Genomic DNA, 14,941 nt, shown 5'->3' with positions numbered 1-14,941 from the left:
TTCTAGCTGTTGATTTTTGAGCTAATCTGTAGAAATTTCACCCCACGCTTCCTGAAGCACCTCCCACAAGTTGGATTGGCTTGATGGGCACTTCTTGCCTACCATACGGTCAAGCTGCTCCCGCAACAGCTCAATGGGGTTGAGATCTGGTGACTGGGCTGGCCACTCCATTACAGACAGCATACCAGCTGCCTTCTTCTTTCCTAAATAGTTCTTGCATAATTTGGAGGTGTGCTTTGGGTCATTGTCCTGTTGTAGGAGGAAATTGGCTCCAATCAAGGGCCGTCCACAGGATATGGCATGGCGTTGCAAAATATAGTGATAGCCTTCCTTATTTAAAATTCCTTTTACCTTGTACAAATCTGCCGATTTACCAGCACCAAAGCAGCCCCAGATCATCACATCACCTCCACCATGCTTGACAGATGGTGTCAGGCACTCGTCCAGCATCTTTTCACTTGTTCTGCGTCTCGCAAATGTTCTTCTGTCAAACTTTCATTCGTCTGTCCATAACACTTTTTTCCAATCTTCCTCTGTCCAATGTCTGTGTTATTTTGCCCATATCAATCTTTTCTTTTTATTGGCCAGTCTCAGATATGGGTTTTTCTTTGCCCCCCTACCTGGAAGGCCAGCATCCCGGAGTCGCCTCTTCACTGTAGACGTTGACACTGGCGTTTTGCTGGTACCGTTTAAAGAAACTGCCAGTTGAGGACCTGTGAGGCGTCTATTTCTCAGACTAGAGACTCTAATATACTTGTTTTCTTGCTGAGTTGTGCTCTGGGGCCTCCCACATCTCTTTCTACTCTGGTTAGAGCCCGTTTTGTGCTGTTCTCTGAAGGGAGTAGTACACACCGTTGTAGGAAATTTTCAGTTTCTTTGCAATTTCTGGCATGGAATAGCCTTCATTTTTAAGAACAAGAATAGACTGGCGAGTTTCACATGAAAGTTGTCTTTTTCTGGCCATTTTGAGAGTATAATCAAACCCACAAATGTGATGCTCCAGATACTCAACTAGCTCAAAGGAAGGCCAGTTTTATAGCTTTACTCACCAGCTAAACAGTTTTCGGCTGTGCTAACATAATTGCACAAGGGTTTTCTAATCATCCATTTGTCTTTTAAGGCGATTAGCAAACACAATGTACCATTAGAACACTGGAGTGATAGTTGCTGGAAATAGGCCTCTATACACCTATGTATATATTTCATTAAAACCAGACGTTTCTACCTAGAATAGTCATTTACCACATTAACAATGTATAGAGTATATTTCTGATTAATTTAATGTTATCTTCATTGAAAAAAACAGTGCTTTTCAGTCAAAAATAAGGACATTTCTGACTCCAAACTTTTGAACGGCAGTGTAACTAAAAAATGTAAAGATTGTAAATGTAAATCCTTCCCAACGTCTTACATTAACATTAGTCATTCTCTGTTTGTTTTATTTACTATCAGGTTGTACGTCACTTTCTAGTTGAAAACAACTCATTTGGTTATGTCACCCAATTGAATTCAGTGAAATGGTTGAATACTTTTGGAGAAAGAACTTTTAATTTGAAAATGATTTTGACAAAAAAATAATTATTGTGAGAGTCATGTTACAAGTAACTACATTTTTTTCTCAAACGATTTTTTCTTCAGTTTTTCTACATAATACATACGTACATTTATACTAACAGTGGAAATAGTCAAACTGTTCTCATATGTTTAACAGTGGAAGGAAAGGTGTCCTCTAGAAGCATTTTGGGGAATTGGTAAGACCTCAATGTTGATATATGTTCATATAGTGTTGCGGGTGGAAATCAAAGGCAGGAGGCGTCGTTCTCAAGTTAAAATTAAGCAAGTTTATTCAGAGGTCACAGGTCAGAATGAGCATGCATGGGTCCATGCATGGGCCATCAGTCCTGCTCAGGAAAAATGGCCCTGAGGCAGAGTACGCACAAAGCTTATATATTGATACTGGGCATGACAGAGGTTCTTCTTGGATTGGGATTGGTCGGATCTCGTCGGGTCGTCCTCCTGGCGTTACTGGGTCTTCTTCCTGGCGTTGCTTGATGACGTGCTCGCTGAGTCGCGGTTACTAGAGTTCATGAGCATATTGCCTCGGTGTGTGTGCTTATTTTATGTATGTGTGTGTACTGATGTGTGGGACGTACCCTGCACAGGAGAGGATGTCTCAGAACTAATATAATGAAGTGATTCATGAAGCCAGAGGTTTGAAAACCTATCTGTCCGCTATGGCAGACTCCCTTTTTAAGGAGTATGAAACATTCTGAGGTTGAGAAGCAGGAGAAGAACTATGTGTTATGTTTGTGTGTTTACGCTATGTGTATCTGACTACAGATGTTTAAAGTGTGTGTATGTGTGTGAACAGTGGTGTATTGTCAATAATAGCAAGTAATAGAATATCTTAGTCATTAATAAAATCTACATTATTGGGACATGCATAGCACAGGTAAGCTTTACCCGATCCATTATGCAACTTCGGAAGTATGCAAAATGTACATATTTCATTCAAACAAAACCTTATAGGAGACCATAATGGAGTCACAGTATGCATGTAACATCTGGTCGACAGGGCTATAGTTCAAGGAATAAATGTTGGGAGACATCTTCCTGATGAAGATTCCAATGTTGAATTTCTCCACCCCTGTCACGGTGTCGAACGAGTAGAAGATCTCCTCCACTTCTTTGTCGATGTACCGTGTGGCATAGAGCACACCGCAGGCCATAAAGGTATTGGTCACCCCCTGCTTGTAGACCGAGGTGAGCCAGGTTTGGCCAAGTGTCGGAATTTCATCGTCCTCCACCTTGGACAGCACCAGGTTTCCACAGTCCTGGGTGGTGGTGTAGATAACCCAGACCCCGGACTCATCTGTTGCCAGGTCCAGATCGGTAAACGGGTAGCATTCATCAAGGTGGCAGAAGTTTCCCTTTGAGTTAAATCTGACAAAACAGATGACAGAAGTGATAGGTTGGTGATCGTTACTTTTTTGTTTCTCTCCACATATAGACTGTATGGAGTTCTAAATGGTAAATGGGCCATATTTATACTACGTATTTCTAGTCTTATCAACCACTCAAAGCGCTTTACAGTACAAGTCGCAATCACCCATTCACACATACATTCATACAGTGCTTCTATACACAGCACCTTCTCTGTCACACAACATTCACTACTTCCATTGTGACATCATCATTTTGCTTTTTGAATTCCCAGCTACTTGCTCTTTATTTATAATGAGTGCAGCATATGTGATTCTACGTACACTAAGACTAGTCTTATTCTAGTCTAGTCAAAGACTTAGTCTTAATGTACTGTGCGCTAGTTTACTGAAAAATCCACAAAACACCTTTGGAGTTTTAGGGGTAAACAGTGTGCAGACAAATCCAACAGAATTGAAGTAACTGGAGACCACTTCTTTTAACTTAAAAAAATAACAGAAAAAAAGCATGCCTTGATAGGGCTCCTGCGGTGTCATCCAAGCCCCCATTTGCATTTTATGTTTTTTGTCTACCTTTTTTACGATTGAAGAAAGTGTTTTGTGTACTCAAACATCTGACCCACCCCTCTTTCGCCATAGTGGTGAGTAGGTTATCAATGACTTTTCACTTTTGGGTGAACTATCCCTTTAAGACTGCCACGGAGCACTACAGAGTGCCACCTGAAGGCCCAACTTCATTTCACCTCTTCTCCCTACACCTACTCCTTGTTTTCGACGATTATTTTGCCCCTTGATTCGGAGTGACAAGGGTTAGTGGTTGATGTAAACAGAAACAACAATAAGTTTTGCATGGATGTCATTGTAATAACATTGTTGAGCTCTCAAATAAATAAATTCTAGTTACCAAAGTGACAAACCTAGAATATCCTAATAACATCTATGCTAATGCTAGGGAATCAATGACATTTGATATTGAAAGGTGATGCGACATGACATCATGTGAAAATACGGGATTATCATCCAAAAAAATAATCTAGTATGCTAACGATAGTGCACTAGCGATTCTCTTTTAAGGTTGTAGTGAACAAAATGACCATAATACATTGACACTATATTAAACTAAGATATTACCATCAGTATTAACATTTTAAAATCTGTTTTAATGAAGAAATTGCCACATTTGTGGGTCTCTCTTGCCGGTGATTCGCAAGGCATTCTGAGAAATTCTTGTTCCCCTCGGTTTGAAGTGTGGGTTTGAACAATCTTCATTTAAAGGGCTGTTCAGCCCTAACACTTGGCCCTACCCCTCCGTCCCAACAGGTATTGGGACACCTACCCCTACACAGGAATACGAGAAACAAAGGGGAGGGGCTAAGGGGTGGGGAGAAGGGGTGAAATCCGGATTGGGCCAAAGTCTTTTGTACCTGTGGGCATCAAACGGCATAACTCCACTTCTGTCTGCTGGGATTATCACGGATTAACTAAAAGGACACTAAATTCCAACAACATACACAAAGTTTTTTTCCCCTCTGTATTCTATTCTACTATGTATTGTTTTGTACTGTATATGTATATTATTGTTTAAAATATGTGGTCTGTAATGAATAAAATATTGACTTAAACACTGTCTGACCACATGAGCTGAAAGACAAAGGTGAGCAGCGAACCTGGTGCCTTTGGGTAGTTGTAATGTGGTAATGGTTTTAGCGGTGAGGTTGAATCGACAAACAGCATCTTGGTTGTAACAGTTGTAGTATAAGGCCCCACTAAACAGAACAACATTTGGACCCTGGATGGTGTTGGTGGTTGGGTTACTGGTGTGGATCACGATACTCCCTGCAAGAAGGAGGAAGAGGAGCTATCAGTACATCAAAATATTCAATAATATATGTGCCTTAGCTTTTGAAACAAATGCAGGTAAATTATCAAAATCAACAATGAATTCATCATTCTGAGTATGTGTGAGCCTAAGGCCTGATTATTGTCTTCCTTTGTGGCAGCTCCATTTAAAGATGAATAATTTATATGGGCTTATTATCTCACAATTTGATCCTATAAATACTTTCACAAAACTTTGGAATAGATTCAATATGTGTTGGGAGTTTTAAATAATGTTATTTTACAAATATTGTAATTTGATTTTAAGACTAGACCATGAGGGAAAGTTGAATTGTTATTCCCAGAGACTATGTATATCATTAATCATGAAAAGAATAAAAAAAATACAGTGATATGGAAGTTGTTTCCAAGGTTATTATTAACAGTCACTACGTTTACATGATGGCATAAACCCGATTTCGGCTGAACAACAGCCTTCAACTCAGCATGCGAGAAAGATGACGAACGGATCTTGGATCTTGCGGTGTTCTCCATATTCTTGTTTGTTTGTTTGTTTGTTTGTGCCGGCCGGCACCGGGCAGCTACATTTTATCTACCTGTCGACTTCCGGGTCACGGCCAGGGAGGGAGGGAGGGGGGAGGGGGGGGGGGGAGCAGGATCTCAAGCATGCGCAAAGACGTCATCTCCAGTTGTTGTCTAGCTTCCAGAGTTACATGCGCGCGTTGTCCGATATACAGCCAAATACGATCTACTTATCTGGGGGCGGTTATCTGCCTTCAGTCGGACACAAGAAATCTAGATTTGTGGAGTTACATGAAATGGATCTTCGATTGAAACCAGAAATCGGGTTTCAATCGGACACATGTAACCGCAGTGAGTGATGCTTTAATGGTTGTTTATTAAAAATGTCTAGTGACCTGATATTACAACCAGAATATTCTTTACCTGGGACGCTCACCCCAACAATGAGAGAACTCAGGCTTGAGTACAGACGAACATAGTTGGAGTATCTGTTGCTGGCTGTCATCATTACCAGCCAGTGCCAGTTCTCTTTCCCCACCTCTGGTTGGGGATCCCGACCCCAAGCGCCATACTTGTTGGTGCCAGGAAACTCTCCTGCTGTGTTCACCCTGGGCCCAGTAATGTTTACAAACTGACCATGTGGACAGTTACCTGAGGGGTAAATGTGAAAACAGATAAAGAACCTGTACCAATTGGGATATTAAATATGTACAACTGATTGAAAGGGAAAAAACTACTGGCACTTCACTTTTCAATTGAGGTTATAGATACTAATAGTGCCCCAGAATATCCAGTTCATTTCTATCCCACATTAGCTGAGTGAGCATTGGCCTGTCACAGATGTGAGTGACCTAATTTAAAGTGGCACTTTATGGTCTGCTCAAACCTGGTGTCAACATCCTGCTCCTCTGATCCACAAGTTGACAGTTCTAAGTTTTTTCCTGTTCACACCTGGCATTAGAATGTGTCTCCAGTGACCATTTCTAATCAGATCTCCCTTTCATGAATGTCAATTTCTGTTTTACAAAAAACAAATGATGTGTTTTTTAGTCAGTCTGGCTATTGATGTACATTAGTTGATTGAGTTTGAGCACTTGGATATACCATGACCTGATGACAGAGAATCTCCACAGACATCCATTAAAAGTAGTTACAGAACTGCACATATATTTTCTGCACTCTGCTTCACCCCCTTTCTAAACCTAGGGACATCACACAGGGATCTAAAATGCCAATGACTAAAACATTCACATTACTGTGTGCACTTGTCAAATAAACATTGTTAAATCAAGTCTCTCCAGATTGAACCTCACATTTACAGTTTTGACAAGTCCATACAACAGGTGTAAGTTATCATGAGTTGAAAATGCTAATAATATGACTTGTCACAATGTAATATTGTCTCTAACTGTCCCTTCAGCGTGGGTTTGAGACTTACCATGTTGGGGCTGAGTGGGTTGGTTGATGGGGTGAAGTTCATTCCTGCACTGGTCCAGATCTCTCTTCAAACGCTTGTTAGCTTCTTGTGTCATTACCACCTGCATGGTGTCATACTTTTTCAGCTCTTGCATCTCTGCTTTCACGTCTTCCAGCTGAGAGATAGCAGCACAGCAGATGTCACAACATTTTCTTTCTACAAATATAAATGACTTTGAATACAGCATCACCTGTCATTTGAGAAACTGGGCTGGCTGATACATTAATAATGAGCACAGTGAGTTAAAATACATTAATACTCTCTCTACTTCCATATTTTTCACTACAAACAAAACATTGAAATGTCACATAGTTATTAAAAACTGTTGTTTATAATATTGGTAAGAGCAGTTTTAAAAAGGCCATTGAACTGCCATATTTTACTGTGACCGGAAAAGTCATAATATCACAATGACAGATTTGCATGTATGCTGTAGGGACAGTACAGTAAAAGCTCAAAAATGTACATTAATAGCATATTTGAGGTTTGCACACAGATGTTTCCTTCATTCCTTCCTTAGTATTAACCCTGGTGAGCAGCATGTTTGGTGAATCTACCTGTTTCGTTGTGTCAATAGTGAGGTGCTGGTCTTCCATGGTGGTGCTATTCAGCTTGTCGATGAGCTGTTTGATGTCCTTCAAATCATTCTCTATTACCTGCAGGCTGACAACTCCATAAAGCTCTCCATCATTCTCTCTCTCCAGCATCGCCACGTCCTCCTGCAGCTTGGGGAGACGTCGGTCCAAACCCAGCAGCAGACTGTCCAGCTCTAGAGTCTTCAGGGAGGACAGGCAGACCCTTTGATCAGACATCACTCAGAGATCCATTAGTATGACTGTACGCATAACAATAGTAGTGTAACTCAATTTTAAGAAGCAGAGGGAGGATCTGTTATAAACAGTCTGGTTTAAAATAAATAGAAGTTACCTTCTGGGAGGTTATCTTGCTGTTGCATTTTGATGCATTGTCCTCCACTGTGCTGAGTTTGTCATGAGGGAATGCCTGTTCAGAATTAGTCAACTCACACACACACTTATCTGCTGACGTCGCCTGAAATCAAGAATATTGAACATGGCATGTAAAAAAGAAGACCTAAATATTCCTGTTTCACATGGGCAGTGTATAGCAATAATACAAGTTATAATAATCACTATATTAATAGTGTTTTCTTACCTGTTGGCTGAAAGTGAACAGAGCACACAGTGGCACGATCAGAAACAGCATCATATTGAAGTGAAGACCAGAACTTGCAATGAAACTGGCAGTTTTATGTGACTATCTCACTGTAGAAGGAGGTTGTGAGTGTGTTTGTGTGTGTGTGAGTGTGTGTGTGTGCGTGAGAGAGAGATAGGGAGAACAAGATGCGTCATGCTCCCTTCAAAACGGGACCACTTCCCTCTTTTGGTGGGGATTGCAAAATCACAGAATTTCCCTTTACCCAATAAAGTGAAATACTGTCGATATAGAAAAACCTTTAGGAAGTAACATGTAATATTCTTGACAGTCTTAATATGTAAAAAAAACCTCCATTCAGCAAACCTCTTGCATTCTATTCATTTGCTTGAGCACATAAATATATTAACAGCACAATGTAGTCAAAGCTGTATATTAGGAGATCAAATGACAATATGCAATGTGAAGGATATTGCTCATGGTGACTAACCCAAAGAGATTTCCCACCTAACTTTACTTTTCCTTGCAGCTTTATGGCATGTTTTATTATCTCTAAGGTTTTTGTTTTATTGCCAGCAACTTAATTGTTGTGGGTCACCTTCAGCATACTCATCACACCGCTGCTTTAAGTGATAAAGGATCCACAAGTTTACCAGCACCAAACAGCAGACAGCTTGTGAACATACCAGAGATATTCTGTTGATGGTTAGACCTTTACACAGCTAAAAGCAGGTCGGGATATAAGATTTAGATTTGCTTGTTAACTTAAAACAGGACTTAATACACAACAGTGTTAAATATACATATATACTGTATATATAGATATATATATATCAACATTAATGCAATTGCAATATATAGAATTATATAAATTCTACATATTAGCATATTTATGCTTCTAATCATGAGTTACCTTCTTTCTTTGTTTTATATTAATCGTTTTTTCAGAGTAGAGAACAGAAATGGAAAGAAAAATGTCTTACTATATACAGTTTATGTCATATTGACATAACATTTACAACCGTTTAGGAAATATTTGTATCTATAATTCTCAAATATAGCTTAAAGTAAAGATAAGAGAATGATTGAAAAAGAACAAAAGCAACAACTGTTCACCATAAAAATGTATTTTTTATGTTTTGGACTTTTTTATCATCTTTGCTTGGTTTGTGTAATGTTTAATAATCAAACCGCGTTTGGCTAAATGGAGAGGTAGGAGGGGGATCTCTGTGAAACAGCAGAGACAAATATATAAGTCATTTTTACATTGTGTATTTTTTTTTCTGTTAGTGATTACCATTCAAACTAATCTTACCCAACCTTGTACTCCATATAAAATAGCAGTAGTTATAGTAGTTGTCATTTTAATGTAGTGGGTTAAAATGTTTTACTTGTGGTGGTGGAGTTTAGAATAAAGTAACCAGGGAAAATCAAGATAGTGATCATAATATCTGTAACTGTAAATTTAATTGTGCTGTAATATTTGAGATATATTTCAGTATTCTGCTGATATATTAAAACATGTAACTGTATTCTAATATTTTACAAGTGTTTCTTCCATGTCCAAGATCAGGTCTTTCAAAGCATTTTTTAAGAGTAAACAACACTAGGAGGATATTGCAAATAGGGAAGGGGAAATATGCTGTTGGGGAAGGGGAAACTCCATAGTTTCAACTTTTTCGAGTTTCACATCCACGTTTGAAATTTCAAGGCTGCATCAGCAAAAGATATGTTGTTGCTGTAAGAGTATGAGGAAGAGGAGAGCTGGTATTTCCAGTGATAAGAGCTTCTGTCATTGTTGGTCCACAATTCTTTTCTCCAGCTCTAAAGATGCTGCTGCTGCTAATCCTGCTGCTGTCATTTACTGTGAGTGTGTCTTACTCCTACAAGCTAGCGATACAAGAAAATACTTTTCTTCTTTTTTGGTTCTTTGTTTTTTTGCAGTCTCTTTTCTGCGGTTCGTCAACTATAAATGTTGTAACATCTGGTATTACATATTATATGAATTATAATTTAATGTTGAATGCATGTGTGAGTGCAGGATGACAGTCAGACTGAGCGTGTGTGGGGTGTGAAGAACAATGGCTCGTGCGTGTGCGAGGTAAACTCCAGCATTTGGTCATTCCCTGTTGTGAAGTATGAGGCTGTGCTGCAGCAGGTTCTCTACTGTGAAGATTCTGTAGGCAACATGCAGGAACAGGTAAGATCAATAACAGGGGTAATTTTGAGAACTATCAGTCCCCTCAATTTACCTGTTTAGCATGTCTGGTGAAAGAGTAACATTTCAGTTTCCCTCTGTGCTTCCTTGCAGGTGGGATTATCCCATCAGCGTCTCCCTCAGATCCAGGCTCTGTTTACAAATATGACAGCTCGGCTGCAGCCCTACCAGTACCTGCACCACCAGGGCCTGTACACTGACTTGTCTCTGCGCCTGATGGGACAGGAGCTCAGCCAGCTGGAGACAGACATCAGTGCCATCCACAGCCAGTTAAACAACAGCCAAACACAGAAACTCTCTAAAGAGGTACTGCAAACATCATTATAGTAAAGCAAAGAAAAAGGTTACCATATTACTGCACTAAGCCGCATGAAGATATAATGTGTGTGTGTGTGTGTGTGTGTGTGTGTGTGTATTTGTGTAGGTGGGTAAATTGCGCACAGATATAGACAGGAAGACAATGTCAGACACCATTAACATGAAGATTGTCAAAGAGAAATTGCGCTACCTAAAGAACAGTGCTGAGTCCTGCAAGTCAATCCCCCAAGACTTCAGAGGTAAGTGTGTGTGTGTGTGTGTGTGTGTTTGTGTGTGTGTGTGTGTGTGTGTGTGTGTGTGTGTGTCCTTGTACTTATATCTTTTTAAGGACCATTTTAAGCCTCGATCTAACAGAGTGAAGACATTATTACGTTTCAATGGGCTGTTTGATGTTAAGACTTGGTTTTAGGGTTTAGGGTTATAATTAGTTTAAGGTAAGGTTACGTTTTCCTGAAATAAGGAGGTAAGGGTTAGGGTCCGGCATTTCACTTAACTTTTTTTTTTTTTTACTTTTACACTTAAAGTTATGGTAGGGGTCTAGGGAATGTCAATGAGTGTACTCAATAAGATAGAAGTACAAACATATGCTTTTATGTGCGTGTGTGTATGTGTGTGTGCGTGTGTTTGTGTGTGTGTGCGTGTGTTTGTTTGTGTGTGTGTGTGTGTGTGTGTGTGTGTGTGTGTGTGTGTGTGTGTGTGTGTGTGTGTGTGTGTATTGTAAAGACCTTCATCTTAAGGAGTTAGTCCTAGGTAGATAATAGATATGTCTCCAGGAAATTAATGCAAGTCAATGTTATGACCTATGTACCATGATTGCAATAAGCAATACAAACAAACAGACCAAATAAATTGACAATAAAAGTGTAAACATGGGTCTGCTTTATCTGATATGCAGATACATGTCTCAAAGCATGAACAGTACCACAGTCACAATGTGTTACATTGTAGCTACCAAACATAGTGACAATGCAACAAACCTAAATACAATTTTTTTTGAGAATTCCGGCATCTTCGATAATGTTTAATGAAATACAATTCAACTTGGAATAAAATGTTCCCAACATATTAAATAGTAAGAAATGAATTAGGTTTATAAGTGAGTCAGGGGCTACATTTTTCATTTAGTAATCTTTATCTAGCATTTACTCAGCTTTCGTACGTGTACAGACAAGGGAATAATTACCAATAACTGCTTTTGATTTGTCTCTAAACTGTGTTGTGTGACTGTGCCAGAATCCAGAAAAAAAAACCTTCCCCATTTTCTGTTTGATTAAGAAAATTATTTCATTGATATGTTTATTTAAATTACAACTAAAACTTCAAATCTCAGTTTAAAACTATTGTTACCTGAGATAAAGCAGTAAAGAACAGTTCTCTTAATGTGAAAGCCAGAAATATGTAATATAATCATTGATATTAGGTCAAAGTTTATCAACACAGAGGTGTCAACAGAATTTGTATTTTTAAATTCCAAGTTTTATCATAAAATATAAATGCCATGCATATACAAACTGTGTATGATATTGTGTAAATAATAATTTCTGAAACAAATCATGTACCCTTAGGCATCAAGACAAAGAGACATTTATTATGTCTGTACTGTACTGTACCTGACCGTGAAACTCCTCTCTACTCTCTATTTCCAGGCCAGGGAAGGCACTGTCTTAAAGGTCTGATCACCAAAATCAGCAAACCTGTTACGACGAAGATTAGTCCCAATGGAAAGAGCTACGTCTCTGGTTCATGGGGCAAACAGGCGCAGATGGACAGTGATGAGCAGAAGACCAGCTATTGGGTTCAGTCTCTGATCACCAGCCACATCTGGGGAAACACTCTGCACGTATACCAAACCTTTGAGGACTTCATGGCCTCTGTCAACCAAAAGATTTTTACCTTTGCTCCAGCCCACAACCATGCAAATGCTATTGAGGGTCCCAGTGCTGTCCTCTATGGTGAAGCACTGTACTATCACTGTTACCGCTCTGCAGATGTTTGCCGCTACGACCTCAAAACCGAGGACGTCAAACGTGTAACACTTCCAGGCAACGGAGTGGGTTTCAACAACAAGTTCCCGTATTGTTACTATGACTGCCAGGCCAATAGCGATGTAGATATAGAGGCAGATGAGACAGGTCTATGGGCCATCTATGCCACTGTTGGTAACCATGGTAATCTAGTGGTGAGCCACCTGGTTTGGGACAGTGAAGGTGCAACACTTAATGTCTCACAGACATGGGAAACAAGGCTTTTCAAGAAGGCAGTGAGTAATGCTTTTATGGCGTGCGGCGTGCTGTATGCCACCCGTTATGTGGACAACATTATTGAAGAGGTTTTCTATGCATTTGACCCTGCAACAGGCAAAGAGGACAACACACTTTCACTCTCATTGGAAAAGGTGAGTAAAGAAGTAGCCAGTGTGAGCTACAACCCCACCAACAGGCAGATCTACATGTACAATAACGGATATCTACTCGCCTACCAGGCCCACTTCTGATCTGGTGCAGATGTACTCGCTATTTCTCATGTTAACCATGTTCATATGACACAGGAAATGAGCAAACCTGGAAACATTTCATTAGAGACTATTCAAATGGTGTCATGAGTAAGCCAATGTCAGCAAATTTTTGAAAGATAACAGCATTTTATATACAGCATGTAACTGGGTGTCTTTTCATGTAGTAATTATGGTGTAAATAAATGAAATTTCAGCAATTTATTTCATTAAGACTCAAGCAGTGGTTATTTCCATTTGCCTCTTTATTCTTGCCATATATTAAAGGTGTGTTAGGGGAGTTGGTAATATTGTTCTGAACTAAATTCAAAATGGAATATAAAGCAGATGGAATAATTGACAACACCACTACACAAATTACAGCCAAGTGATGAAAATAGCATATAGCAATTCATAATTAATAAATATCTACTATGTTCCAGATTATACAACCATGTCACTTATCCAAGTACAATATACTAACATACTGTATACTTTGTGGTTTTAGCTAACTACGGACTCATATCCAACCTCCTTGCAGACAATTTATGAAATGATTTGCATAAGAATGGTTTGTTCTGTCAGAATTTAGAATCCATCATTGCAGAGAGACAGCTATATTAAAATTAATTAATGTCCTTTGCATGGCCTCAGACAACAGTCTTGTCTTAGTTCTTCTGAATCTTTTCACACCATAAATCACAGGCTTTGTCCCAGAGACTGGTTCATGTTATTGGGATTAAAGGAACAGCATGAGGTTGGCTCAGGGGTCTCATTTATGCGTGGGATTCATACTAAAAGTGTGCATACGCACAAAAGCCGGAAATGGTGTACGCAAAAGATCATTCTGATTTATAAAACCGTGCGCACGCGCACTTGAACGCAATGTTCACTTTATAAATCCCAGTTGACCTGGAAACGTTCGTACATGGCATACTCCACCCTCCACAAGCCCACTTTCAACCATTAATGGTCAATGCAAACCACGTCATGAATATTAAATTATGCTGCTGACCAATGGGTTTCCACCTTGGGTCATGACAGAGTCACGGCATCAAGCGATGTGAAGAGGAAGCAAAACTTTCTGACACTGATATCGAGGTGTTTGTTAGTGAGGTGGAGGTGAAAAGTGATTTTATGGGACAGAAGTGATGTCACTAATACAAAAAATACACTGATACTCTGCTGCTGCAGCTGTGGATAATACAATGTGTGAGAGTGAGTATGAAAGAAAGAACGGATCCTGAAATTTAAAAAAAAGATCCAATTCAAAGGTGGAGTCAACAAAAACAACAACTCGAAATTTGAGGGATCTTGTTGTATTATCTGTTTGTAGTTGAATAATCCCAAACTGCAGGATTATTAAATTCAGAGACAGCTGTGATGTCCTCAATCTATAGCATCAAACAGAATTATTATTTTATACTCGTGTTTGTACTGGGATGTTTCGGTTCCGTCTGTCGATCTGTTAACTGGACTCAATTCAGCACAAAGATCACAGATCACAGATCAATAGAATCTATATAAGCTGATCAGACATCGCTGAACCCTCGTTTCCATTTCATCCCTCCATTTGCGTGCACACATCACGCAGAATCAAGGACCAGTGTCACTGCAGTATTTATTTATTTAGAGCAATTGGACCAATTCCCTCACGTCAGTGGATCCTTACCTCCTCTGGGATATTATTGGAAAGTTTCTTCATTTCTTATAAAGAAACTTTGCGCTCTGTGCCCTCTGTGCGCCTGATGGCACAGTCACGTTCACTGCAGTGAGTTGATGATACACGCACAGTGTTAGATGACATTATTGAAACCTCTTAATAACTCGGCTCCGTAACTCTGCTGTTAAATGGAATCTAAACGTAATTTGCTGTAAATTGTTTTATGTTTTTTTTAATTAAAGGTTTGTGTGGAACAGATATGTCTTTTTAGCTCAAAGGGATGCTGATACACTATAGT

At 39.4% G+C, this 14,941-nt stretch overlaps 2 protein-coding genes across 2 annotated transcripts; one reads left to right on the top strand and one right to left on the bottom strand.

Annotated features, from left to right (window-relative positions):
* Window positions 1–1,818: 1,818 nt before the first annotated feature.
* Window positions 1,819–8,084, bottom strand: si:ch211-194m7.5 (olfactomedin-4). Its single transcript, XM_061076522.1, has 7 exons — window positions 7,954–8,084; window positions 7,708–7,830; window positions 7,338–7,556; window positions 6,742–6,895; window positions 5,727–5,954; window positions 4,610–4,778; window positions 1,819–2,943 (listed from the first exon to the last, which is right to left on the bottom strand). The coding sequence occupies exons 1-7, from the start codon at window positions 8,005–8,007 to the stop codon at window positions 2,508–2,510; spliced, it is 1,383 nt and encodes a 460-aa protein (XP_060932505.1). The 5' UTR covers window positions 8,008–8,084; the 3' UTR covers window positions 1,819–2,507.
* Window positions 8,085–9,728: 1,644 nt separating this feature from the next.
* On the top strand, window positions 9,729–13,067 carry LOC133009283 (olfactomedin-like). Its single transcript, XM_061076745.1, has 5 exons — window positions 9,729–9,819; window positions 9,995–10,153; window positions 10,265–10,477; window positions 10,596–10,728; window positions 12,136–13,067. The coding sequence occupies exons 1-5, from the start codon at window positions 9,784–9,786 to the stop codon at window positions 12,981–12,983; spliced, it is 1,389 nt and encodes a 462-aa protein (XP_060932728.1). The 5' UTR covers window positions 9,729–9,783; the 3' UTR covers window positions 12,984–13,067.
* Window positions 13,068–14,941: the final 1,874 nt, after the last annotated feature.

The sequence above is a fragment of the Limanda limanda genome, chromosome 8 (assembly GCF_963576545.1).
Source record: "Limanda limanda chromosome 8, fLimLim1.1, whole genome shotgun sequence".
In the NCBI taxonomy this organism is placed as follows: Eukaryota; Metazoa; Chordata; class Actinopteri; order Pleuronectiformes; family Pleuronectidae; genus Limanda; species Limanda limanda.
Note: the sequence above shows the minus strand (reverse complement) of the source record. Positions and strands in the feature narration are given on the sequence as shown.